Below are 26,748 nucleotides of genomic sequence, written 5' to 3' on the forward strand. Positions count from 1 at the left end.
GCAATTACTACTGGTAGAGTGGTCTTACTGTTCACACAGGGTCAGATATTCCCTCAAAATCATAGTACTTTTAACCCTTAAGAATGATTGCTTGAAAGATACCAGATTTACACATTAATGTTTAAAGGAGTGAGTTTTTAGTTCTGGTTCTGTGATAAATTAAGTTTGAAACATATTATTTCAGGCAAATCATCAGTTGTGTTTATATAGGGAGCAAACATGGTATCTAAACTGCATTTTGTCGTTAGCGTGGCATGTTGCTTAGAGATTAGCTGATTAAAATTGTCACAAAGAAGCAAGCTTACCTCTCTAAAGAAGGTGTAAGTCCTTGGGGAATACCACCACCCTGTGAACCTCCCTGTGGCCATCTCTCTGTTGTTCACTTCATACAGAGGAGACAATGGTTCACAACCTGAATTACAGCTATGTCTCAACCTCCTGATGACCCAGTGCTTAACAGTATTAAGACACATATGTGGGATAGGCCTAACGGCTTGGCAGTCCTGGGCTGGGACAGAGAGGAGACATATGGCCTCTCTCATCTGTGGCAGAGCTGCAAGCAGTACTGTTGGACTGGAGCCTCCTCACCACCTGGCTGAGAGCTGAGAGTACTTCACTGTCCGAAGGTGTCCGATCAGCAGTGTCATGAGACGTGCAGGCTGACTCTGAAAAGGGGAAATGCAAGCTGGTGACATTGGTGACAGTGCAGTAATCCCACCCCAAAACAGTTTAACAGCTGGTTAGCTGCCGAGGTCTGAAGGATTCAATCTGATACATTTCATATTGAATATATATTATAAATATACAGAATGATCACTTAGTGCAAGCACGGCCTGGCTAGACACCCCTCAGTGCACACACATTTTATTATTACATGTCTTGACAGTTGACGCAGACTATGAATTTGAACCAGAATCGTGAGGCACAGAGGATAATCCTGCTCTGTGGGGAGTGGAGGTTTCCTGTTGAATGACAGGAAGCCGTAGCTCCCACAGATTACTTATTTCCATTTCAGAGCAGATGATTCACATGTTTTGAAAGGTTTTGGTGATGTGTTCATCACAGTTTCCCTTTAAAGGTGAATTTTTTTGTCATTCCAACTTGGCTGGTTAGATCTTCCACTTTTTCATCGTGCCCATTGATGTTAAACTGCAAATTTCCTATGCTTGTCTGCTTTTATCAAGTCATTATGACAAGGACGGGTTAAGCAAAGAAAACTGCTAGGTTTGTATGCTTTGTGGAAGGAATATGTACTCTATCTGTCTTACTGGCAGGGCTTTAATAGTACAATAGCCAACTGGTATAGGGCCCAGCCTTGTGTCACATGAGATATGATTATGTCTGTTTTTATGAGTTTGTACCATTAATTTGATTGTTTGAATTGTGGGATGGAATACAGCTATAATACATGGAATTACTATCTATGAGGTAGGGCAAAATCACCCTTATATATATATATATATATATATATATATATATATATATATATATATATATATATATATATAAATAATGGGCAAATCACCCTTAATGTGTGTGTGTGTATATATATATATATATATATATATATATATATATATATATATATATATATATATATATATAATGGGCAAATCACCCTTAATGTGTGTATATATATATGTGTGTGTGTGTGTGTGTGTGTGTGTGTATGTATATATATATATATCTACAGTAAGAAAATAAAAAGGTAAAAGCCATCAGGGATGCAATACAAAAAAAAAAAAAAGAAACGAATAAGACAACATTTGGAAATTTGTTCATACTGTTTTTCTTTACTGTTGGCAAAGTTGTTTTTAAGTGTTGACTTCTGATTAGGTCCCATTTTTGTTTGCAATAGACATAATAAATTATAATTCAATGCAATAAATAAATAATTGTAATACTACTAACATTAATAATGTAATAAAAACATTTTTTGGGGCTGGGGTTGAGGAGATGCAGACTGCATCAGCTGTTAAGCCTGTCTTTTGATGCACATGAATGTATCCCTAGATGAAATAATAAACAATAGCTTGAGCTTAAGATAGGGATAGATGAGGGACAGACCTCTATTGTGTACCACTCTGTATAATGTTTTCCTGTTGCAGACACAGGTAATAAGCTACTATTGATAGTGCTTAGATTAAAGCTAGTATTACTGCCTCAAACCCTTCTTTAGATCCCCTTTTGTAAATTTCACCTTCCTTTCAGCAAAAGAAATGCAGCTGGTCTTGTGTGTTGAAATGGGATTCAGCTCACATTCTTCTCTCATAGCCTGTTCAATCTGTTCCAGGACAATAATCACAATCCATTTGACTTTCTTCCCCCCTGGTATTTTAGCTCAGGTACGTTAGACTATTCAGGACCTTGTAATGCTAGACAGAACAGAAATTAGGAAATAATGTTCTGTGCTTATACAAGCTGACTTTGTTAAGGAACTTTTTCTTACAGTGCTTTTTTTCCTACTGTATTTTCATTACTTATTAAGTCCCGCTTTGTTGTTTTGTGCACGTGTCATCTTTTGCATTCCAGTTGTGGAAACGAGATTACAAACTCGGTGTAAAATTGTTTCTGCCCTTGATCGATTTCCAGTCAGATGTATTTAAAGACAGCCATAACTCCTGAAGACAACAACTAATGCGCTGTCATCCATCGTAATGTTATCAACCCATTTTTCTCACATATGAGACAATGATGACCTCTTGCTGAACACAATGTTGCCAAAACTCATCTTAGAGTTATTCATAGCTGCCTGCTGTTTTCAAATTAGTTTTCATTACATTTTGATGGACCAGGACTTCCCCCTTGGGCCAGTCTAATCCATCACATCTCTCTATCAGTGACACCAGTGTCCTTTTGTTTTGCTTTCACAATGTTCGGGTACCAACTCTTGCAAATACATCATGGCCGTGTTGTTTATGCTCAGATAAGATAGTATTAACAACCATGTAAGAGACAACAAGGCTGCATAATTCATGTCATTATTCTGTATAGTATGATAAATGCTGACTCCAGCATGTAGTGGTCAGCCGTGTGAGCGCAGTGCAGGCTGAGAGGAAAGATGGAGCCTAAATCAGTTAGCCTGAGCTTCTATCTATACATGGCAAAAACAATTACCATCAGTGTCCACATCCGTTTCTTATAATCTGGATGACGATAAGCAGCAGACAGTTGTTCCAGTCTACCTCCACCTCTCGAGTCATTTCTTAAGGAAAGCTGGTACTGAAGGTACATTCATTTTAGATCAGGGAGCGGTGGGATACATAGTAAAACAGGAGATTCAAATCTAGGCGAAAAGAGCAAAATGGGGCAATCATTTCTGTCTTTATCATTTCTGGCTGTAATACAAATGATTTAATTTTGGTAACACACACACACCATTGCTTGACATGCTTCTCCTGTTTTGTACCAACCCCCTCTCCCTAATAGATAATGAATACTCTCTAACACTAACTTTTTTATACCTTTTAGCAATGTCAAGCTGCATGTACTGTGATATGGGGATTCTATTCTTCATACATGTCAGTATCCAACCTGCAACTGTGGGAAAGATGTCATATTTATTGTATTTTCACTGTAATAAAAAGGCAGTGAAAATCATGAGCATCTTTCTTACTTTTGTGCATGTTTATGTCACAAAGAGAAGTCTTGCAAGAAAAGAGAGAGAAAGCATTGGCATGCACAGTGGGCTGTGTGTGTGTGTGTGTGTGTGTGTGTGTGTGTGTGTGTGTGTGTGTGTGTGTGTGTGTGTGTGTGTGTCTGTGTGTGTGTGTCTGTGTGAGGGTCATTCTACTGTCCCGTACATTAAGCTAAGTGCTCCTCAGCTCTCCAGCAGTAGTAAATGGAGTCTTATGGCTTGAGGGGGGGTTTGTCTCCCAACTCTGAATCAAAAGCAAAGAGTGTCCCAAGCCTTGGGTCACTTCTTGTGTGAATCATCAAATTCAGAGGATAAAGATAGATGCCTCTCCTTTTGTTTATGTGTGTGTGTGTGTGTGCCCTTGCACGCTTTTGTGTCTTGTGTGTGTTTGTGCACACTGTATGCATCATTTACAACCCTATTCAGCATCCTTTGTGGTGAATATGATGCACAACCAGTGTCAAAGCCATGTCTCGGTGTTTAAACTCAGTAAGCAAATGCACAACCAGGCTGCACTATTCAAAGCATGTCCTACACGTTAAGCATTTTAACATGGAGCTATTGAGATTCAGTTTTTTTTCTTATAAAAATAAGACTAAGGAATCAGATGGGCAGGGTGCAATACATCAAAGAGCTTCACTGGTAGTCATTTCTGCAGCGGACCGAGTCTCACTGGTAGTGCTGGTACAGTTTGCAGGCTTTAATGATGTGAATACTGAAAGGCTGAATGTCCCTGTGCTTGCATCAGACCGTCATCTCCTTTTTCCCCTCCTCCCTCCCTCACTTTCTCCAGGAACGACTCGCAGGTTTCAGAGGCGTTAGGATCTGACATAGCAGGCGCACAGGCAGTCACTGTCTCACACTTGATCTAAAGAGCCTACTTATCTCAAAGAGCCTGTGTTAGGTTATGCAATTATTGTAACAGGATTGTATAATCTTTGTGTGGTGTTCCTCAATATTATTATTCCCTCTGCGGTCATTATTTTTTGGCATTGAACAAACATAAATGTTTTCTAGTAGAAAAAAAACTGCTTTTAAAAATCAATTACTGCACGGGTTGCTTCATGTACAAATTAAAGTCAGTGGAGTGTAAATGAAAAATAAAATACCTTACATGAGAAAAACATAACCCTGAACCAAATGTGAACCACAAGCTGTAAACTTATATAAGCATCAGTGCTGCTTTTATGATGTAAAATGAGTGTTCTGAGTGTAAATGTGTTTTTTTGAACAACGAAGATTGCCAGAGGTGGTGCACACTTCAGGTTAAATCATTATACCAACAAATTCACCTGTGGCCTGGGACGATGTAAAGTCTCTGGGAGAATCACTTTGATTGAATAGTCCGTCCTCTTCCCTGCTATAAGGGCCTGGATTCCCTTACCCTCCTGTTCTTGTCTCATTAGGGGTCCAAGTGTAGACCATTTATCCCGATGTGACTAACATGCTTAAGGGTCACATCATATTACACAATATAGTCACACATTTTGACTGCATCAACAGTGTTTCTCGTTTACAGATTATATTTTTTAAATATCATTTTTTTCCACTTAAGAGTATGAGTTGAGGTGCAATGCTTCGGTATGCTGTTTTTTTCCATTAGTGATCCAAAATCTCAATCAAATGTGGAGGGTTAAAGGTCCAGTGTGTAGGCTTTAGTGGCATCTAGTGGTGGGGTTGCAGAACAAGGGTCAAGCATAGACTGTAAAAATAATGGACATAGTTGCTGTGATGTCACCCATTGGTGTCTGAAGCTTTGAGTTCAGCATTATGGCCATTGCCATTGTGTTTGTTTGGGGGGCAGAAGTGACTGTATTTGGGTGAGGGGCTAGAGATGTGGATCTCACTGAGAAGCTGAGGGCACTATAGGCAGACAGCCTGCCACTCAAAGCACCCCATCCTTAATTACGTGAAACTTCTTGCCTCAACCAAAATGTAAACATGAGTTATATAAAAATTCAACCCCCATGCAGATTTCATGAATGAGAAAATTAGCTAAAAAGACCACAGCCGGGTTTTTTTTTGTGTGTTGTTTTGTTCTAGGCTGTAAACAGGCTAATTTCTGCTGGAGTCAACCTCAAGTGGCCATTCAAAGTACTGCAGTTTTTGGCACTTCAATGTTGTCTTCATTTTTTTAGCCCTGGAGGTTGTTGGTAAGTGCCAAGGATGTCAGAAAATTGCTGTGGCCTAAGCAAAACACACATACAAATATTAACAACAACAACAACAACAACAATAATAATGATAATAATAATAATAATAATAATAATAATAATAATAATAATAATAATAATAATAATAATAATAATTCTACATCGTGGACCTTTTTGGACAGTGATGGACTTGAAGTCTAAAGGTTTTGTTGCATTACTATAAAACAACTATGGGTTATGGGTTAGGGTTACCTTTTCTTATCAGTGTCTTATAGGATACAATGGCTCGCTGAAGCCTTTTTCGTAAGGTTCATTATATGAAGCATAGCTGAATGGTTAGTTAGAGGTATGGAAGGACTTTGATTTAAATACGGATATTAACACAACTGGCGAATGTGCACGACAAGTGTGATCGTCTTTAGGGCTTCAGCAGCACTCAAACCTTGCATGCGCACCGCGACGCTGAAACGTGCAGGTGTCGCTCAGCACCACGGACAGAGACAGTCTCTGAAATCCAACGCGCGGCCTCAGAGTCGACTCAGCAGACCACGGTGAGGTCCCAGACAGCACTACTTTTTATGAAAGCGGTCATAGTTGAAGTTGACAACAGATTACTGAACACACTGAATAACAAAAAAGACAAACACACACGAGAAACTGCGAGAACTTTTTCAATAAGCGACAGTTTTTGCCTAAACCCTAAAGTTTTACATTAAAGCGGAACCCCAGGTATTTTTTTTTACCATGTTCTATTCGTTCTCCTGAACACACAGTCTTTGTTCACATTCATACAGTGGGGTTCACTCTGAATGGACGAGCGCACCGCGTGTTTAAATTTCTTATCTGTTAAGCATTCATGCTGTGCAGTGTTTCACGTCATTCAGTCACCTAACTAGATTGTTCCATCAGACGGAATTACCCGCATCACTCAATGAAGTACAATCATTGATTACACTGCCCTCCCCCTCTCCCCCTCTCTCCCCACCCCTCCCTCTCTCCCTCCTACCACCATCTCTCCTGTTCGCTCTCTCCTTTCCTGAAGTGCTGCAGCGAGGGAGGACTGCATCGGAAAAAAAAACTCTGTGTCGTGCGCTGGCAATTACCTGATCCTCTTCTACAGTGAAAAAACAAAAACAAGACCATTTTTCTTTTTCTCCTAAAAGCGAAAGCGGAGTCAGATGCAATGGGCAACTATCAGCCCAGTTCACTCTTCTCGCCATAAATGACGGTGAGTACTTTTTCTCCTGAAAACATGCTGACTGTGTCAGAGTTAGATAAAATCCTATATTGTAAAAAAACAAAACAAAAAAATGTTTTATCAGCTTTAAACTGCACTTGAATGTCATGTTGTTCATGTATTTGCATCTTTCCAGTGATATCTCTAACTAACATCTAAGCCAGGACACTGGGATACCTCATTATTTATTGATAAGTTTATGTATCATTTGTTAAAAGTTGGGATGGTTTCCAGGCATGTGTTGTTTTTTTCTGTGGGTGCAAACTGAGTCCATATGCCTCCTGCTAAAAGAAGAGAAATTGGCATCGTTAAGTAAAAGCAGGCAACAAGCATATGGATTGCCTCCTCAGTATGGGTGTAAAATTTCACTTCCAGTTTCTGCGCATTTTAAATTGTGGACTTTGATTCATTCACTAAATGCCTCTGCACTTGTGTACACCTTAAAATATCTGCTTTAAGATACATGAATAATTAATTTGCTTACTTGAACTGTTTGTAACCTTTCAAGTTTGCTTTATCACTGACAGAAGCTCATCATCTTCTTTCAACAAGCAGCATGTTTATAGTGAAATACTTGTCCTTGGCATGCGCAGAGTTTTGGCTTGTTGGCTGCGGACTGTGCATGCCGTAGTGCAATCCAGCCACCTGCCCTGGGGCAGTTAAAGCACTCTGCACTGCCGCCAAACAGAGGAGAGGATGCAGGAGCAGGCAACTGACTCATCCGTGAATTGCACCTCAAGAGGCAGTGAGCGATTGACAGGCACACAGCCGGTGAACTGGAAATCTGTGGCAAAGTGCTTTGTTTGCAATCTGAGTGCTGCTGTAGTAGTCCTGCTGGGTTAACACTGAAGGCGTCCATCAATGGGAGCAAAAAAGTGTTAGAAGTGATTGCAGGTTGCAGAATTTATTCCTCTTGCCCACTTCTCATTAAATTCAAGTTGATGTAGGTTTTCTTTTTCTGCCTCGGTAAACAAGAATCTCGTTGTAATTCAGAATGACCCTCATCTGCATTCAATACCCTCTCCATCTCATGCATGCAGTGACCTGTGCATTTTGTTAGTCCTCCTAAAGTTTATGCAGCACGCAGACTATTTTAAGAGGGAGACATTTTCTATTCCAGTGTTTCACAGTTGACAGGAAGAAAGGACTCAAAGTACAAAGTACACTGTGCCAGTGACGATGCTGTAGATATGAAAGCTTCTCAAAAAGACTCTGTCTGCACATTTTGTTGACATGCACAGGCAAATAGGGATTTAGTTTAGTCATTGTTTTAGGGGAAAGTTAAACCCAGTAGTTTACAATACATATCAGGAATCCTCTTGACAACCTTGCAAGAATTTGTTCATTCACAACCTCAATGCATCACATCAAACAGTTTGACAAAAAACAAAAAAACAAAACTGTATACATGCTGCATCTTGCATTCCTTGGCCTAATGGGTGTTATTGCGTCACTGCAACACAAAGTGTAAGGTCTGCACCAGACTGTGGTGGTGGCACATTATGTTTTGTATCTGCTATGTAAGCACTGTATTGTGTCAGCAGTGAGATCTGGCAAGCCAGGGAGACCATATGTTTACCAAGAAGATCAAACAGACATCAGCCTGAAAAAAAAAGAAAACAAGACGACACACCAGACTCTGTAATCTTCAGGGTGGGATAGAATGTGTTTTCTTTTCTTTATGATTCAAATAGATACAGTATCCTCCTGCATCCGGATTATTTGTCCTGTGTGATTTTCATATAAGTGTGGAGATTGACAATATTAATATGACCAGAGGGGAATTCCTTTTCCCTTGGCTAGGATGGGCATTGAACTGACTGAAGTAAATGCTAATAGCAATGTGAGGTCCTCGTGGTAGGAAAGGCATACATCAACTTAATGCAGCTGCTTTATGAATCTGTATGAAGGAACATTAGCATTACGAGCAATCAGTTTTGCTTTTGAAGGTTTTTGGAGCTCTGACTGCCTAATAATAAGATAGGTGCAGGTGCTTCGAAAGATGTTTTTATCTTCTTTTTTTTCATTTTCAGAAACAACCATTTTCTCTCCTTTAATGTTCTTTTACCTCCATTTATTCTGCAATTTATATTTCTCATGTACCCCCCACCTCTCTTTCGTCCTCTCCCTGCCCCACCACTCAGTCAGTAATGGCATCAGTTCTTGATGAAATCTCCTAACGGAAGACATCCCGGGCTGCTTGTGCCTCTGCCTTCCAGATGAGGTCATGGGCTCTCCGTTTTGATGGGATTACATGTGGCTCTGCCCACTTAGAGATTGGACCTGCTCTTTCTGATGCTAATAGAACAAACCAGCCGCCAAGCCACTGTGCTTGCGCATGTCTTTGAAAAGGCAGGACACTGACAAGTCAAACCTGACTAAGACAGAAAGCATTTGCAGTTCCTGTGGGGCACAGGACATAAACTGTAAAACTGGCCCAATGTATAGTGCATATATGACAATTAAAATTGCTTCAGAAGGCATTTATGGAGGTGCAACCATTAAGAATTTCTTATAATATTTTATTACCCTTACAATAATTGTAAAAGCAGAGGCACAGCTGCCCTCGTTGTTTTGCATCATTACTTTTTTTTGTCCTGTGTAAGGGCCAATGTCTGGACTACCGTACTGCATTCAGCGAAAAAGGCACTATTGATTTTCTTTCAAGTTCTATGAAAAATATTAAGTATTTGTCTCCTCCAGCAGTTATGGGTCAAGCAACCTGAAATTCTGGGACCAGAATTGATTTTTTACTTCTTATTCTAACAGCCTGCTTGCCCATACCAATCTGTTTTGTGACTGCTGGACTCAAGGTGCCAACATTGACATCCTTCCTTTTAACAAAGTGCATTGCTTGTAGGAAGCCCACTTTATTATGCGTTTAGTTCTCCTGACTAAGAGTGTTCATTACCACTGTCAGTGTTATGTAGTATGATTATTCAAATGTTTTCTCTCAAAATGCTCATTATCAGCTTCATTACTGTGCCACTTTTGCAGTGATGATTATGATGAACAATGAAAGAGTATGCTGAAATGAGCTGATTTGATCAATCACACATACTCTGGATGTTGACATCAATTTTTAAAGACTTTCCCGAAATTTGCTTGTCCTTAGTTGGTTCTAAGTAGCTCTAATCTCCATTTGTCTTTATGTTCACGCACGGGGAAATTTGGGGCCAAGTGATACTTGACCTCGTGTTTTTTTAGTATTCTAAAGAGGTTGAAGGAAAGCAGGGCCGCTATCCATCATGAAGACAGGGGTGTTGCCAGAGCAAGGCCTATTTTCAGCCATCCTCACATGGTTCAGAGCGACGCTATGTACACTATATTAACTCTCTTTATTCAGACTGTAGAGAACAGCTATGCCCTGCAGGACAGTGTATGGATACAGATGCAGTGTCTTTAGGTTCCAAAACATATCATGGTTACCATGTTACTTAATTATCAGTAGAAATATATAATCAAATGTTAAGAGTGTGGTTGCCTAGAAGGAAAGTAATGATGTTGTGAATTAAATATAATGCAGTAAAGCTATTAGATATTTAATATGTGAATGCTGGATTTTGGGATGTGTTGACTGCCACTGAGGCTCAGGTGAAAACAATAAGCAAGACAGTAAGTTGACAAAAGGCCTAAAGTGCACATACAAATACGTTTTCTCTGACATCAGTAAAAGAAAAAGTTGAAAGGGAGCCTGAAAGAGAAGCAAAAAATAAGCATGGAGGTGAAATGGTCACAGCATGGAATTAAACAGAGATTGGTTTGTTTGGGAGTGTTGGTGGTTACCCAGTTTGATTGTGATTGCTCCCGTTGCTCGAGCTGTCCGCGCTGTCGGGGTCTCGTCAAGATGTGGGCAGGTGAAGTTGCTCGGGTGTCCTCTGAGCTTCATCACCAGTGACAGCGGGCCTCACCATACACTCCATTGATTCTCTGACAGGCACGATGTCTCCCCTTTTGCCGGTGTGTGTGTGTATGTGTGTGCGTTCTCATTTTAAGTAAAAAAAAAAACCTGACCTGATCCCCAAAGGATAAATATCAACAGTTCAGTGACACCACTGAGCCCTGACATGCTCCTGGCAGGGTGTTAGTCTAGGTAGGCATTCAAAATTAATTTTATTTGATGATGCACTTTATGGAGAAATCCCATACATGGCATGACGCTTTAATATCCCATGCTTGAGGATCCTTACAGCACTACTCCAGTGAGCAATAGGGAATGGAAAAGTGTCTTCATCAGCAAGAAGTTGGCCATTTTGGAAGGATAAGGATGCGTGTACCATCCATCAAATAGAACTACTAAACTAACACAAAACATTACTCAGTGAATAACATTTTAATACTAATTGTAGTATATAAATCATACTTATTGTTAGACACAGAAGTAAGCTAATGTTATGTGTTTCATTTTGCCAGATACCAGTAGATTAATTATGCATGATCAGCCAATGTTTTGTTAGCATTCAGTTTATTAGCCAGCTTATCTTTGTGCAGATGATTATGTAGTTGGCATATGGCTTGTAGATCTAAAGACAACAAATTCTCATAATTAGGTTTAGGAAAAAACATCATGGCTTTGCTCTACATTTATATGGGAAGCAAATGCTGAGCTCTCGGGTGGAAGTCCGGGGTTTGTTGGACCTATTCACCTCCCCTCCAGCCCGCCCTATAAACTCCCTTGCAGAGCATATAGGGTAGAACCTCCAAAGATTAAACATTTTTGAAATGCTTACAGGTGTAGGTGGTAACCCCCAACACCAGGCAGACTTCAGGGACCGTAACAGTAATGGGTGTAAAAGCTGTCAAGGTTTTAAAGATCGATATTATTAACTAACCCCAATTTCATAATATTTTAATCAATTGGTTTGTATGATGTCCTAAAAATGAGCACCCCACAAATGATGTTACATCCTTAATATGAAGTTATTTAGTTTAGAAACATGGTAAGGATGTACTGTAAAATGACTCAAAGTCCACACGGCTCCAAACACATATCTCCGTGGGAAAGACAGGGGGGAATATCTGATTTTCTGTGAACCATCCACCACCCCAACATGCCCCCTTACAAGACCAGTCAGGACCACTTCCTCATTTCCTCCCCATCAGGGCAATCATCACATAATCAAAACCTTGCGAAATTTAATGGGTTATGCTCAAATTACTGGTTTGGGATTACGCGGGATAAGGACCAGTTTGGGTGCGTTACTTTTCGTAAAAAAAACGATGTTCATGAGAACAGCCTTAATACGTTTTGCTTGTTTGTCTCTGTCAAGAGCTTCTCTTTACATCAGCTATTTTTTTGTGCTCACTTAAACATTTCTGATAATAAACAATAGATTAACGACAGGGCAGCTACCATAGCAATGAGTGCTTATCCTTCCAAGTTGGCTCCCAGAGATGCTCTGTGATTCCTTTTGCATATTGCTTTAAGACAAAGAAAACAGGATTTCTAAAAAGCCGTCATTATGAATCATCGTTATGATGACGTCTGAGGCACCACCGGTGTCAATGGAGGTATTAAAAAATTATCAGTCCATGTGTAAAGGAGTGTGCTCATAAGCACAGGAGTCATCCAATGAGCCAAAAGGGATTAGTAGAGTCACCTTGAATCAGCAGTGTCATTTTGGCCAGTAAAATTGCATTATGGGAGCTGGAGCTGGCCCTGTGATTTGTGTCCTCCTGACAAGGCTTCAGTGTTCATTAGAGGCTGTGGTGAACAGCTCCTAGACACACGGGAACCGCACACACTGGACAGCTCTGACCACACACACACACACACACACACTGGACAGCTCTGACCATCTCCACCCTTTTCTGTTCTTCATCTTATTTAAAAATGTTTGATAAAAAAATGACAAGTCTAAGTTTTTCTCATTATAATTTTCAGTTTTGTTTTACTAATGGTTGTGTGTTTGTGCTATGACAAATTATAGAATAAACAAGCCAGAGTGAGCCTGTGGAGGCAATGTGATGACTAAGTGTGGATCACAGTTTGAACACTCACATGAAATCATGTTACATCATTCACACTGGGGTCTCCCTCCCATCAGCACCAGCCTGTCAGGATGGGAAAGGGCTTCCCCATCCATGCTGTGAGCGCACACTCGCATATGTTCATGGCATGTTTAGGTGTGTTAGAGAATCTTTATGTGTGGTTCTTGCAAGAATGTGTTAAAGACAATCACGAGTACGCAAAATCAGGGCCTTCATTGTGTGTGTGTGTTTGTGCTGTGTGCCTGTGTCTGAGTGTGCATTTATCAACGTACCCTCTCATGACCATTTCTCCTTTCCTCCTTTCTTTGCGCGGATTAAATATGACAGTGCCGTTCCGGTTGGATCGTCACTCCCATTAAAATAAACCAGCTCTTTATTGGGGGCAAATTGATTTCGGGCAGAGCCTTGTTTATTAGCCTCTGTTCCTCAGAGCTGATCATGAGTCAGCAGATCCAGCATCTCTGTTTAAAACGTCCTAAAGTCCAACTTATGAAATATAGAACAAGGAGAGCGCCCCTGGAAATTGAATATTCATTTTGAATAAAAACTGAGAGCTGTACAGCCAAAGCCTTTTTCCCCACATCACTCCAAATGATAAAAAGGCCTGGGAGAATGGTGAGTGAATGATTAAAGAGGGTTTGTGCTGTCTTTGGGGTGTCACCTGTTAGTCTGGGATATTTATGAATAGAGTTGGGAAGACATGAGTTACAGGCAATATCTGATGAGCATCTCCCTCTTCTTTACTTTCTCCCTCTATTATCTGTCTCTTTCCCTTCCCCATCTCTCGTAGCCTGGCCAATGATTACCACAGCCTTTGTGGGTTATCTCCTGTGGTGACTGCCGATTCAAGAGTTTTCTTCACGACTGCATCTTGACACCCACTGATCTCACCATTCTTGCAATTCCCCGCCAGCGTACACTCACCCCTCTTGCCCCTCTTGCCCCTCTTCCCTCTTCCTTCCGCTTCTGCAGTAACTATCCACTGAATCCCCTGTGAAGACCCACTGGTGGAGCCATAATGGAGGACACTTACAATAACAGGACTTCCCTGGCTAAGGGGGCCAAGGACATGGTCAAAGAAGCCAAGCGTCATGCAGCAAAGAAAGTCAACAAGGCGGTGGACCGCGCCTCAGATGAGTACTCATCCCACCACAACTATAGCCGTTTCCAAGATGAGGAGGACGAAGATGAGGATTTCTACCGGAACCCGCCAAGGAAGGATGGAGAGGGCTATCATGACAATGAGGAGGGCTCCAGTGATGCAACAGAAGGTCACGATGACGAGGATGAGATCTACGAGGGCGAGTACCAGGGGATCCCCTCAGCGGGAGATAGGAAGCAAAAGGAAGGCCAGGTGGCTCTGGGGCAACCGGTGTCAGATGCTGCAAGGGACCGAAAGGGGCTGGAGCAGGAGAGACAGGCTGACGAGGAGGAGCTGGCCCAGCAGTATGAGCTGATCATCCAGGAGTGTGGCCATGGGAGGTTCCAGTGGCAGCTGTTCCTGGTGCTTGGGCTGGCGCTCATGTCAGATGGGGTGGAGGTGTTCGTGGTGGGCTTTGTGCTGCCCAGCGCAGAGACAGACATGTGTGTGCCTAACTCCAGCTCGGGATGGCTAGGTAAGGGACCTTGTGTTTGTTTGAGTGTTGATAAGTGTGGATGTATCTGATGCTATTTCTTCAATATTAATGGGACCTATTCTGCTCATTTTCAGTTTCATACTTGCATTCTGGGTTTCTACTAGAACATGTTTTAATGTTCAAAAAACACTTTATTTTCTCCATACTGTCTGTGCTGGAACACCTGTATTCATCCTCTGGTTGAAACACACTGTTTTAGCACCTGTCTAACTAAGCCCCCTATATGAAAAAGCCCAGTCTGCTCTGATTGGTCAGCATTTCTGAGTCTTCCACATCAGTGTCTGCACCAACCCTGCAACCCAGTCTCTCTTCCAACTCATCAAAAAGTGGCCCCTTGGCACCACCACCACCCCCCACATATTTTATTTTCTATGTAGTAAAGGTGATACTTTCTTGCTAATTTTTGGCCATTTCTCGTGAAGTTGCTCATTGCCTTTTTCTCATGCTTTTGAAAAAAAAATCAAGCCAATTTTCTCAGGTTTCAAAAGTTTAAAACATGTGAGTTTACCAGGGGCAGTCTAATGAAAAGACACTGTCCAAGTGCATTATGGGAAATGTGCTCTTGGAGCTTGACACATACTTGGGCTTGAAAGTCAGGACATCTCAACCTCTGCTACACCGATTTTTAAATCAGTCTCCCCGGATTGCAAAAACTCATCCATGCTACTGTCTGTGGAATAATTTTCATCTTAAAAGATGTGATTAGTTTTGTGTGTCTGTACTATACGTCTAACTCTATATCCTATTTGTGTTTCACATGGATGAGGTGTTTCGGTCCACTGGTCTCCGTGTCAGGATTAGGAGGGTAGCCAGTATTCCCTGTGTGCTCTGTGTGTTGAGCAGGAGTCCCAGCAGTCCCTATGGCTGCAGGTGGATAATCCATCACCACAGAGCTGTGTACAGGGGCTGACTCACTGTGTCAGTACCAGAGTGGCGAGAAGATTAATTCAGGCACACAGCCCTTAGATACTAACTGCCACAGTGAGACATGACAATACATCAACTGTGCCGCAACATCTGATGTAAAATTGATACGACAGGCATTTTCGAGAATGGAGGTTGTGGCTGAAAGAAAACAGGAACCCTGTCATATACGTAAAATATGTTATCGTACTTTTAATTTTGTCACTTTTTACATGATAAAATGATTTATCAATATGTCTGTGTGGGGCTGTCACTGTAAAATCCTCACAAGATGTTGTGTACGGTGCACCTTCATTTTTCTGTCTCTTTCCAAGTATCCATGTAAACTCCTTTCTTCCTCTCTAACCAAGCAAAGTCCTGCAGGCATTCACGCTCTACGCTCTGCTTCTCCTTGTTCGTGACTCCAACCCTCACCCCCTGTCCCTCCCTCTCACCCTCCATTCTCTATCTGCCTCTCTTTTCTTCTCCCATCCTCCCCTCCTTTCTCCTACTGATTGCCCCGAGGCTCCTCCCCGTTGAGGTGAACATGATTAGTGTGTGTGTGTGTGTGTGTGTGTGCGTGTGCGTGCGTGTGTGTGTGTCTGAGCATAGCCTACATGATTACTATGACCTTGTTGGTATTCATTTGGCGTTTTCCAGAGTAATTACACTTAATTACAGCTAATATTATGAAGTGAGTTGGTGTTTTACAGGAACCATGGCAATATTATTTTATTGCCTTGCAAACAGAAATAAACAACAGCCGGTTAAGCCTGTGGATGAATTTGATTAGTGTGGCTCCATTTTTCATGTATTTCATACAGCTAACATGTATTTACCAAGCCTTACAAAAAGATGTCCTATTCATAGCAGTCTGGTGGTGGTGATAAAGAATAGATCATCCACCATTAAACAGACCCACACACAGTTTAAGGAGTGGTATATGCAGCCTATGTTCACTTGACCACAATTGGCAGGTTTAGCATTTGGGAGGCCAATGAGGGGTCATGTCCTTGTAGTAGTGACTCCTACTGGTCAGCTGGACAAAACCATGATCTTTTTGAAAACCTAAACAAGTAGTTTTGTTGCCTAACCGTGACCATTTCACAATGTTAATCACATGGTTAAAACTGCAGCCATTGGAGGTGATATATGTTGTTTTTGTATCACCTGCCACTGTTCGGGGCGCTAATTTAGGAAATGCTCTTGTGGGTTGTAGTAAAAGGAAGTGACAAACAACCTATGCTGTCATATGGTTTGGAGGATGTGTTGGATAGCTGAGGAGAAATCTGATTACTGACCTGTCATGTATACACAAATTTACAGCAACCAAGTTACATCACTATGTTTGTTTGAGTATTTCTTGAATCTGAAATATACTGACTGGCAGGTAGTGGGAAGTGGTGATTCTGTGTTTTAGAGGAGTCACGTATCTGTCTATAGAAGCAATGACGCCTGTTAGCTGTAAAGTGGAACTGGCCATTGTACTGGAATAACAGTAAAAAAAATAACCCCTACTCCTGAAAAAAGAATAGTTTTCTTTTGAGTTTAGAAACACTCTTGACAGAGCACAGAGGAAATTATTTATTTTACTGGAAATTGTAATTTGCACCCTTAAAACATTTAAATTCCATAGTTTCAAAACTAGATATTTGGTGTTCAGTTCATTTGTTTAAAAGGATCCCCATTAGTTGCTACCAGGGCAGCAACGAATCTTCCTGGGATCAGCACACATATATGACAGTATTCACAATTATACATAAGATAACATACCAGAGACAGTATTATAATAATGTGTATGTCACATCCAAAACCCAAATCCTCTGACCCATCATGACACCTCACTCCTAAAGTTAGTTCCACCTGAGCTGGACTCCCACCATAGTTGCATTGTGCAGCTCCATTAACCACAGAACAGGCAAAGACAGAGGCAAGCTGCATGGACCGAGCTGAGTGTAATGGGATAATGCAGTATGAGAAACGCAGAGGCCTGAATCGGATAGATAACTAAAATGCTGATTAGATTACAGAATTCAGTTTGGTCCTACCACTATCCCAATGTCACAGGAATCTTAACATGGGAATGAAGGATGGAGAATTGGGGTAGGAGGGGTTGTGAAAGAATGGATGGTGCGTGAAGGAAGAAAACAGGATAGAAAACAAGCGCTGTGAGATGCAATATGTGTGATGAACAGGGGAGAGGAGAGGAGGAGGGACAGCTTTGAAAGAGAGAGATTGCCAAATTCGAGAGGAGTAATGGGGAGAGAGGTGTGGGTGGATGGGAGCAGAGGGGTGGCAGATTGGTGGTATTCAGTATAGCAACAATGTGAGGGAAAGGCTCAGCTATCATCTCAGACACAACAGACAATGGGAACACATCACCCTATCATTACTTATTTGTTCTCTTAGGCTGCCGAAACTCCCCTCACTTCTCCCTCTGACTCTCTCAACTGTCCTCGTTTTCATTTAACATCCACCTCTCCCTCTCTGCCATCAATATTCCCCCTCCTTCGTTGTTTCTGCTCTACTTTATCTTCTTTTCATTCTTGCTCTTCTGATCTCTTGGACCTCTTTCTTTCTCGGCTCTTCTTTGTGTCCTGTCTCCTCTCAAGCTCCGTCTCCATAATACTTCTCCCTCTTTGTCCCCCCCCCCCCCCAGTCATTTCCTCCTCTTGTCTGGGAAGAACCAGCTGACAGGCTGTGTGGGGCTGCGTGGTCCAGGGGCAGTTGAGCATGGCTAAACTGCGGTAGGATCGCAGCGTCACTGCAGAGATTACACTACTTGAGTAGTGCAGCTCCACATTGTGTGGGAGACTCTGTGTGTGGGGGGAGAGGAGAAGGAGGGAGTGTGTGACGGGTCTGAGTGTGTGTGGACCAAACCTGCTGCCACCAGCAATATCAGCCACAAGTAAACCATGTCTAACTGCTGGCTCTTATCAGGGGTTCATAGCATCACTATATTTCACGCAAATTATCCACAGTCTTTAAAGTAATGAAGGTTGTATCATTACTGATGCTGAGTGAGTCATTTTAAACCCTGCACTCTAAGCCCCACAATAGGGTACTTTCATGTAGATTTCATTGAAATCCTGCCCCCACTGATATGACTTAAATGTGACAAAAAGCTTCAATCTCTTTTTCTGCGGAGGTGGCAGAAGACGGAGGCATGAATCCGATCAAACTGACACGATGTAGTACAAATGTGATTACACGCTGCTCGGTGTAAAGGAGCTGATGACAGTGGAGCAAAGAGGAAACTAAGGCAAATAAATGAGAGGGAAGCACGAAGAGAGGAGTGGAGAGGGAGGAAAAAGGAGGAAGGGATGAAAAAAAGGAAATGAGAAGTGAGTCTGGAAATTGGAAAAGCAATAGGAGAGGACACAAGCTGAGAGAAAGAGAAATGGAGGAAAGGTTGGGAAGAGAAGCACAAAAGGGACAAGGAGGGGAGACCAAATAAGATCAAAGTTGAAGAGATTGAGAGAAACAGAGAGAAGGTGTAGGAAAATATTTAACTGTGAGACCGCGTGCACCAGGCACGCTGTTGTATGATAGTATCATCATTATGAATAAAACAGGATGGGTGTTTTGCCCGACGCCGAAGCCGTTTGCAGCGCTAAGAGCGAAGAGCATTAAAGCATGAAATCAGAGAAGAGGTCGTGATGCAGCTCAGCGCTCCCACGGCTCTCAGGGGGCTCCTCGGGATGTGACAGGACAGAAAACACCGCACCAGGGCCTTCCCTTCTTCCCTCCCATTCTCTCACCCTGTCTTGCAATTACTGAACTCTCCTCCCTCATTACAGTTTTCTCTCTTTTGTCACCCCCCACTCTTCACTGCTTGTACTCTTTCTTCTGCTGATCACATATTTCAACATCTTGCATTTGTGCTTGCTGCTGTATACATTTTCATGTCTTATCTTCCCTCCTTCATCTAGTTTCCCCCAGTGGCTAGTTTAGCTACACCAAAAGAGATTATGTATTTGTAACATTTTAATCTGTGAATTAGATTTGCTCTTTGGTCCTGCGTGTGTGTTTCTGTTTATCATTGAGGCAATGTTTTACTCCACGTCTTATTCCTTTTGCGGTTTTGCTGAATATTAACTGTTCCTGGAGATGTGTTTTGACATCTCAACAGACTGTCATGGGGCAAAACCTTTTGCTTCTGCCTGAGAGGTCTTCTGACACACTGTCATTTTCTGATGGTGCTCACAGTCTATATGGGTCATCAAATCCAAAAGCTGTATTTCACACTGTTACGGTTAGTCTGTACCAGTTGGCATCCAGTCAAGGAGTTTTGTGTTTAACGTGTCTTATCGATGCTTCAGAAAGTAAGAGTTTACATTTCATCCTCCTGTAGTCGCAGATCCAAATTTTTGCTCTTAAAATGAGGCTGGACTGAGCTTTTGTCTATTGATTATATCTTGAAGACCCGAGAAAGGGCCTATATTTGTAGCCCTACTAAATCAATGGCATGGCAGTACCGGGTGATAGCACTCCGGAAAGGGTTCATTAATTAGAATACTCTGGTTGAAGCTCTTGTGGTCCAATCTTATCATTTCCAATGTGTTCAGTATTGATTGATCGATTGCAGCCTGAGCATCAGTCTAATGAAAAGTTGACACATTTCTTAGCTGGTGTATGTTATACTTTTAAATTGATGCAGATTACTGAACACAATTAGCTTTTGGTGACCATTTATTGTGAGCACAGAGGAAATACTGACGCCAGATGCACACTTTTGCAATGATGTTGATTTATATAGAAAAATATCAGAGAAAACACTATTACATAACCACACATACCCATTTTATTCTCATGTTAACATAAAAAACAAATCTGTCACTGGATAACCTTTGAAACATTGCATTATGTGAGCCGAAGTTATGTGCAAACTCTCAATTTTCTAAAACCTAACCTTGAAAAGCAGTCAGGGTTGTCATATTCCTGATTCCTCTGTTACCTTTAAACCAGAAAATCCCATACAGGCTTCAAAATGTTAATGTATGCCAGTGAAGTATAAGTGCTCCCTGGGGCACCTACATGTAACTCAGCCTGTGTCCAAAACAATGTCTGTAAAATTAACGTTCCGTTACCTACATGCAGGAAGTAAATGCTCATCCTAATTGCTTTTGCTTTTCTGCTCAACAACGTATTTTGAAAAGTTCAAATTCTTCCGCTTTCATTGGCTTTAAAGGATTTGTATATGTTGACAAAAGTACACAAAGTAAAAATGTGTTGGTAATCCAGTGAGGAGCAATGCATATGAACAATCATTTATTAGTTTGGACTAAAATGTGATATTGCTCTTAAAATGTAAAAATGTGAAAAAATTAAAATCTGGTGCAAGATACCAGTTATTGCTTCAGGGCAAAATGTTCTGAGACCATTTCCCCCTACATGTGCTAATTTGTGTCCCTTGAGTGTTTGGCTTTTTCCTGCCCAACTGTGCTGTGATTGGCTTTCTTTGCAGTTATCAAAAATCCAATGGAAAAGTCTTTTGGTTTTTTGATGAGGGAACCAGGACAAAGTTAACTTCCGGGTAGGTCTACAGAAATACATCATCCTCCGGGCCCGCTATCGTAATTTGCCAGCATCTGTTCATGTGTGACCATGCTCTAAGGCCAAAGGGGTCAGACAGAGGTTAGGGTTAGTATTAACCAATCACAGCACAGTAGGGCGGGACTAGGCGGAGCACTCTTTGGAAGAAAATAACACCCTGATTCCTCAGTTTTTTTTCTATTGATAAATAAAAATGTTGATAACATGGACTCTGAAAAGCCATTATATCATGTTCGCACTAAAAAAGTGATTAGCATTCAGATAGAATAGGTTGGTGAAGAATATCTCATCAGTGTGACAGTGTGTCTGACTCTCAGTGTGACCGTTCCTGTGAAGGGCTTTTCAAACTAAGAGTTTACTGCAGTCTAGTAACTGCTTGGTTCGAGTCCAAAAGCTACAGACAAAGGGACTGTATCACTCTGACATCACTCTGAAAGTGGAGTATGACTCATAATCATCCAGAAATTCCTTTTGGGGCAAAAGACACAAGATTCTGCTGAAATATGTACCATATTTTCTAGTTAATGCCACACAAACTACCTATTGACCTTTTGGTGATGAGACAGATCTCATAATGTCTGTGCTATTTTTGGATTATATTACACTACAGTGCACGATGCTCTTTGCTGGTGCGGGCACTGCTGACATCATGCTCAGAGATACTGTGCAGCAAGTCGGACAGAACATCAATAAATTAATTATGTAATGGACTGTCCTGTGAGGGTTGTACTCATTAGTCAAAAATTTTATTGCTTTCTTTTTTTTAAGGGCATTCAAGTAAAAGAAGGCACTGTCTTTGTCTGTTTCGTGTCACTATGTCTAAAAATCCAACACCAAAAAACATTTTATTGTGTGTATGAAAAGTTGAGTGCTAAAACTAAATGAATGGATGTTTGGATGCATGACAATTAAATGGGTGGCCAGTGGGTGTTTGCTTGTGCGTGTGTCGTATATCTAGCCTCTTCTTAATGAAGCAAAGTGAACTGTGCATAGACTGAAGACTTCCGTTAAATTTAGAGTTGAATTTATGGTACCTTCAGGCGAGTATCTAGATGGCTGCCAAATGTGACAGATAGCCGGGTTTTGACCCCTGAAGCGAGAGAGTCGAACAGATATCTGCTCACAGCAGAGGAGAGGAGACCTGACTGCAGACATTACAGAGAGAAAATGCATCTTGCTATTAAGATTATTGTAATGGGATGAACAAGTGTCCCTACGGCTGAGTTGTATCACTCCATATATGACTGCAACTTGTACTGTCTCTTCTTTATGTGTGGAATTATGAACACAAATATCCTCTCCAAATCAAGTTTATGTGTCTGTGTGTGTTTGGGGATGGATGAAGACAACATTGCTGTAATATTATCTGTTAGTAAGGTATTCAGTGTGTTAGCCTGCAACAAAAAAAACCCCTAAAAAATAAAGAAACCAAGTATAAAGCAATATATTACGAATATATCTTGCTATGGAAAAACTGACATATATTACAAAAGGAAACTGGCAGTTTTTGAAAATACCTGGGGGAGATTCACTTTTTCAAACAAAATTTTGATAAAGACCAATAAAACCCAAGATGGGAGTGGGGTTGGGGCAATTGTAATTAAGAATATAAAGTGTTGTAGCCAATGTGATCTTCAAAATTTCTGTACATTGTAATTACTGTAATATTTATTTTCACCTCTGTTTTAATTATGTTTTGTTTGTTTTCTTTTGTTCTGTTTTATTTTTGGCTTGCCATTTTATTTTATGGTATACCATATTTGCTGCTAAGACTATTTTATTTATATGTAGTATCTGTTATAATTGGAGTTGCTCTTTGCAGCAGACACTGTATGTCCACAGAGGCTGCTAACCACACAATGAGTGCCACATACAAAGCAATAATAATAGGCTTCTCTCTCTGGAGCAGAATCATGATGATCAGTGAGAGAAATCAATGCTGTTTTGTTGGAGCATTGATCTCATTTGTGATGAGAGAGATTAAAAGAGAGCAGAGGGCCCCTTTGTAAAGTCACCCTGCATTACTGTTCACATTTGTCTCCCCATTGATCAGAGCCCATTTTCACTCTTTTACACACTGTATTTACCTATCAACGTTAGAGTGTGTTACTGGGGCTGAGGGTTTTCAAATAGGGTGTCAGGTTCACTGTCATCAGTCAGTGCTTCAGTTTTTAGGATCCAGTCGGAGTAGCAGGAACACTGAAGCTTGTTGTTAGATCTAATATGGGAATGCGTGTTTAACTTGCATCTAACTGCAGTCTATTTTCCCCTTTAATAATGGCATGATCATCTGTACGTTTTCCATGTGTTAGGAAGTCGTTCACCATAGATTCACTGCAGCAATAATGGTGGCACAAGCTTAATGTTGCTCCGTGTTTTAATTTGACAGTTCGTTTTTTTGCCAGCAGAGGCACATTTAGAGGACACGATTCCTAAAACACTTCTTGGCTGAGAGTCAGTGTCGGGTGGCTTTGACCACTCAGGGGGAGATATTTCCAAAATGTCATTCCGCTTCACTTAAATGTGAATTATGTTTTTGGTGAATGGTGATATTATGAAAGTAAAAACATAAATCTTTGAAGGTCATCAGTTCAAACTGTTAGGAGTGCTAGTGTGTCTTTCTAGATGGTCTTTTTACTGTTTCTCTATTGCATGATTGTACATTGACTGAAATACTATGTTTAGAATAACAGCTGCATTATAAGACTTTATGGGAAAATGTCTGGTGTACAAGTCTCTAGCTACAATAACATGTTTAAAAGGTTGTAATTAGTTTTTCATATGACCACTTGTATGTGAAAAGTGTCACTCGGATCTACTAACCTGTGTGATTTTTCCCTCGTAGATATGCATTGCTCAGTCCACTCCTCCATGCTAAGCCCACCACAGAGATTGAAAATGAGTTTGTGAACATGTTTCCCTTGTAGTTTGTCTGACATCAAACAGAATTATCAACTGGTTACACAGTCGTGTTGGAGATTCACTTTTCTTGTGGCTGGTGAATTCCAAAATTTACCATCTATCTACTTTTGTTTGTTTGACTGGTGAGTGAAGAAAATCTAACAGCCACTAGCATATTTTACCAGCATTTGGCTGGTGGCTGGTGCAAATTTCCAACCCTGGTTTTAATGTGGTAGAATAGATGGATTCAAAGCTTTGGACCTAGGAAAACAAAGGCTGAAACTGCATTTTATAAAGGAAAAAGACGTCATTACCGTTGTATGTGGTTATTGTACCATGGTTAACAGCTAATGAAATTGATTGATTTAAAACATCCAATTTATAACTAGAGTTGGAAACTAGCTGGTGATGAACATTGTTCATACAACTAACAGTTAACGAGCCTACGATTTTCCTTAGACGTTGGAGACAATCATCAGTAATAATAATAATAATAATAATATAGATTTTATCTATAGAGCACTTTTCAAGGTACTCGAAGACACTTTAGATGAGGTACAAAAGATCAAAGAATACACTAAAATACACACAGCGATGCACACAAATTAAAATACACACAACATTATTCACAAATTAAAAGCCATTTTGAAAAAAGTGGGAGCTAATAAATAGACTTTGGTGTGCCAGGTGGCCAGTTACACAACAAATGAATGCTAATGACACTCCGTATCTGCTCGATGTGTAAATAGGCAACTGTTGCTAAGATAAGTTTGATAAGGTGATAAAATGTCAATGCTGTGTTCACAGCTTGTTTCTGCTGCTCCCAAATGGCCGAAAAATAATTAATTGCTGGTTTGAATAGTGTTGAGCTTTGTGAAGATAATAATCCAAATCACATGAAAAAAGACTCATTTGTTTTAATCATAGATAAAACCTGATGAAGAGACTGGCACTAAAATCATCCCCGTAAGGTGACCAATGAGATAAACTCCCAAAATGTTGGTGTAACCCAAGATACCAAGACATGCAACCTCATATTTTACATACAAGGATGTGAGGTAATGTGCTTTATATCAAGGCAAACAAAAATCAGACCCTTCTCTCCCTTTATCTTTCCAGGCAGTGTTGTTTACTTGGGGATGATGGTTGGAGCGTTCTTCTGGGGAGGGATGTCTGACAAAGTGGGCCGCAGACAGTGCCTCCTCATTTGCATGTCCACCAACGGCTTCTTCGCCTTCCTGTCATCTTTTGTCCAGGGATACGGCTTCTTCCTCCTTTGCCGTCTCGTTGCGGGCTTCGGGTGAGTCTGATAAAGCAGAGGTCATTTAGGGCCCGACGAGGATGACAAGCCATCAGTTTAAATGATTTGGGAAAAGTCAAGTCCAGCGGTTAACACTGTGACACCACAAAATCTCCTTCTTTGGCTACAGGATAGTCACTGTTTGAACATAACACAGTTTATCACCAAAATCAACATGTGCTCCATCAGTGAGAGTAAAGAATTCATCTCTGCGAGGCAAAATCTATATGAGGAGTGTTTCTGTAGGCATGCCTGTGTCTCTCCTAATTATTACTCCGTTTGTTGACATCCACTGAATGATTATTGAAAAGAGATTAAAGCAATTCCCTTTAATAATTACATATAGCCTGTTTTCTCTATTACTGCTCCAAATAGTTTATAGTTTCTGACTCTTTTGCCATAGAGGATTTACTATGCCTTCATCTTTAAATGTAATTTTCTTCTACATACTGCTGCAACGCAGAGCAGTAAAAACTATTAACAGTCAATGTCTACGACGTTACCCTCAGTGACATTCTCACTGCATAAAGAAAAAAATTCAATATGCATTCTTGCAATCTCTTGAAATAACCAGAACGTGCTTCAGAGTGTGTGAAAATGAAAACTCTACCTGAGACCGATCGAGTGTCAGCCTCTTACTACATAGAAACAGAGTGTGATTTATTATACTCTCATCTTTGGCAGTGTAACTGTTCCTTTAAGAGCTAATTCAGTAATTGCATCTGCATGGCTCTCCCCAGAGACCTCTAGAGTAATTGAAAAGGCTGTCCAAACTGCCAATGCGACCCGTGTCTCTGAATCATGGGGAACTGGCACTGAGGACTTTTTTGTATTAGGTTTTGGGGAAAATGCTTAGTGGTGCTCTTTTTTTTTTTACTTACTAGGTCTTCTTTGATGTGTTTGCAATGAACCTTGAATTTGTTCTATTTGAATGGAAAACAATCCAGAATACTCTGAATAAAGTCTGGAAGAATTGCTGCTTCTTTGGCAACTGTTGACTTGTTCTTCTTGAACTCAAGGAACAAAAGCAGGCCACAAACTGACAGGAAACATAAGGAGTTATAAGTTAATTTTCTGCCCCACTCTTACTAACGTTCCCATTCTCTCTGGTTCTTGCAGGATAGGAGGCGCTGTGCCCATCGTGTTCTCCTTCTTTGCGGAGGTGTTGTCCAGGGAGAAAAGAGGAGAACACCTCAGCTGGTTGTGCATGTTCTGGATGATTGGAGAGATCTATGCATCAGCTATGGCCTGGGCCATCATACCGCACTATGGTGAGTTTATCAGTTAGAAAATATTGTAAATTGTACTCTAAGCCACAACATCCAAGGCTGAAAAGTTAAGCCAACAAGCAATTGTCAAAAACGGCAGTCCCTGTGATGGCCACTTGAGGCTGGCAACAGAAGCCAGTCAATCCCATTAGACCCCGATGGCAA

At 40.9% G+C, this 26,748-nt stretch overlaps 1 protein-coding gene across 2 annotated transcripts in view; it reads left to right on the top strand.

Moving 5' to 3' along the window:
- Positions 1-6,803: 6,803 nt before the first annotated feature.
- sv2ca (synaptic vesicle glycoprotein 2Ca) overlaps positions 6,804-26,748 on the top strand; it is a 34,328-nt gene continuing 14,383 nt past the window's right edge. The window contains exons 1-4 of one of the 2 annotated variants that reach the window (XM_088076856.1): positions 6,804-7,018; positions 13,809-14,634; positions 25,135-25,315; positions 26,435-26,586. In XM_088076856.1, the coding sequence (XP_087932982.1) occupies positions 14,037-14,634; positions 25,135-25,315; positions 26,435-26,586 (931 nt within the window). In that variant the 5' untranslated portion in view covers positions 6,804-7,018; positions 13,809-14,036. The remainder of the gene's footprint in view (positions 7,019-13,808; positions 14,635-25,134; positions 25,316-26,434; positions 26,587-26,748) is intronic. The other variant, XM_042488132.2, reaches the window with a different exon arrangement.

This window comes from Plectropomus leopardus, chromosome 4 (assembly GCF_026936395.1).
Source record: "Plectropomus leopardus strain MGB_pleo_1.0 chromosome 4, ASM2693639v1, whole genome shotgun sequence".
NCBI lineage: Eukaryota > Metazoa > Chordata > Actinopteri > Perciformes > Serranidae > Plectropomus > Plectropomus leopardus.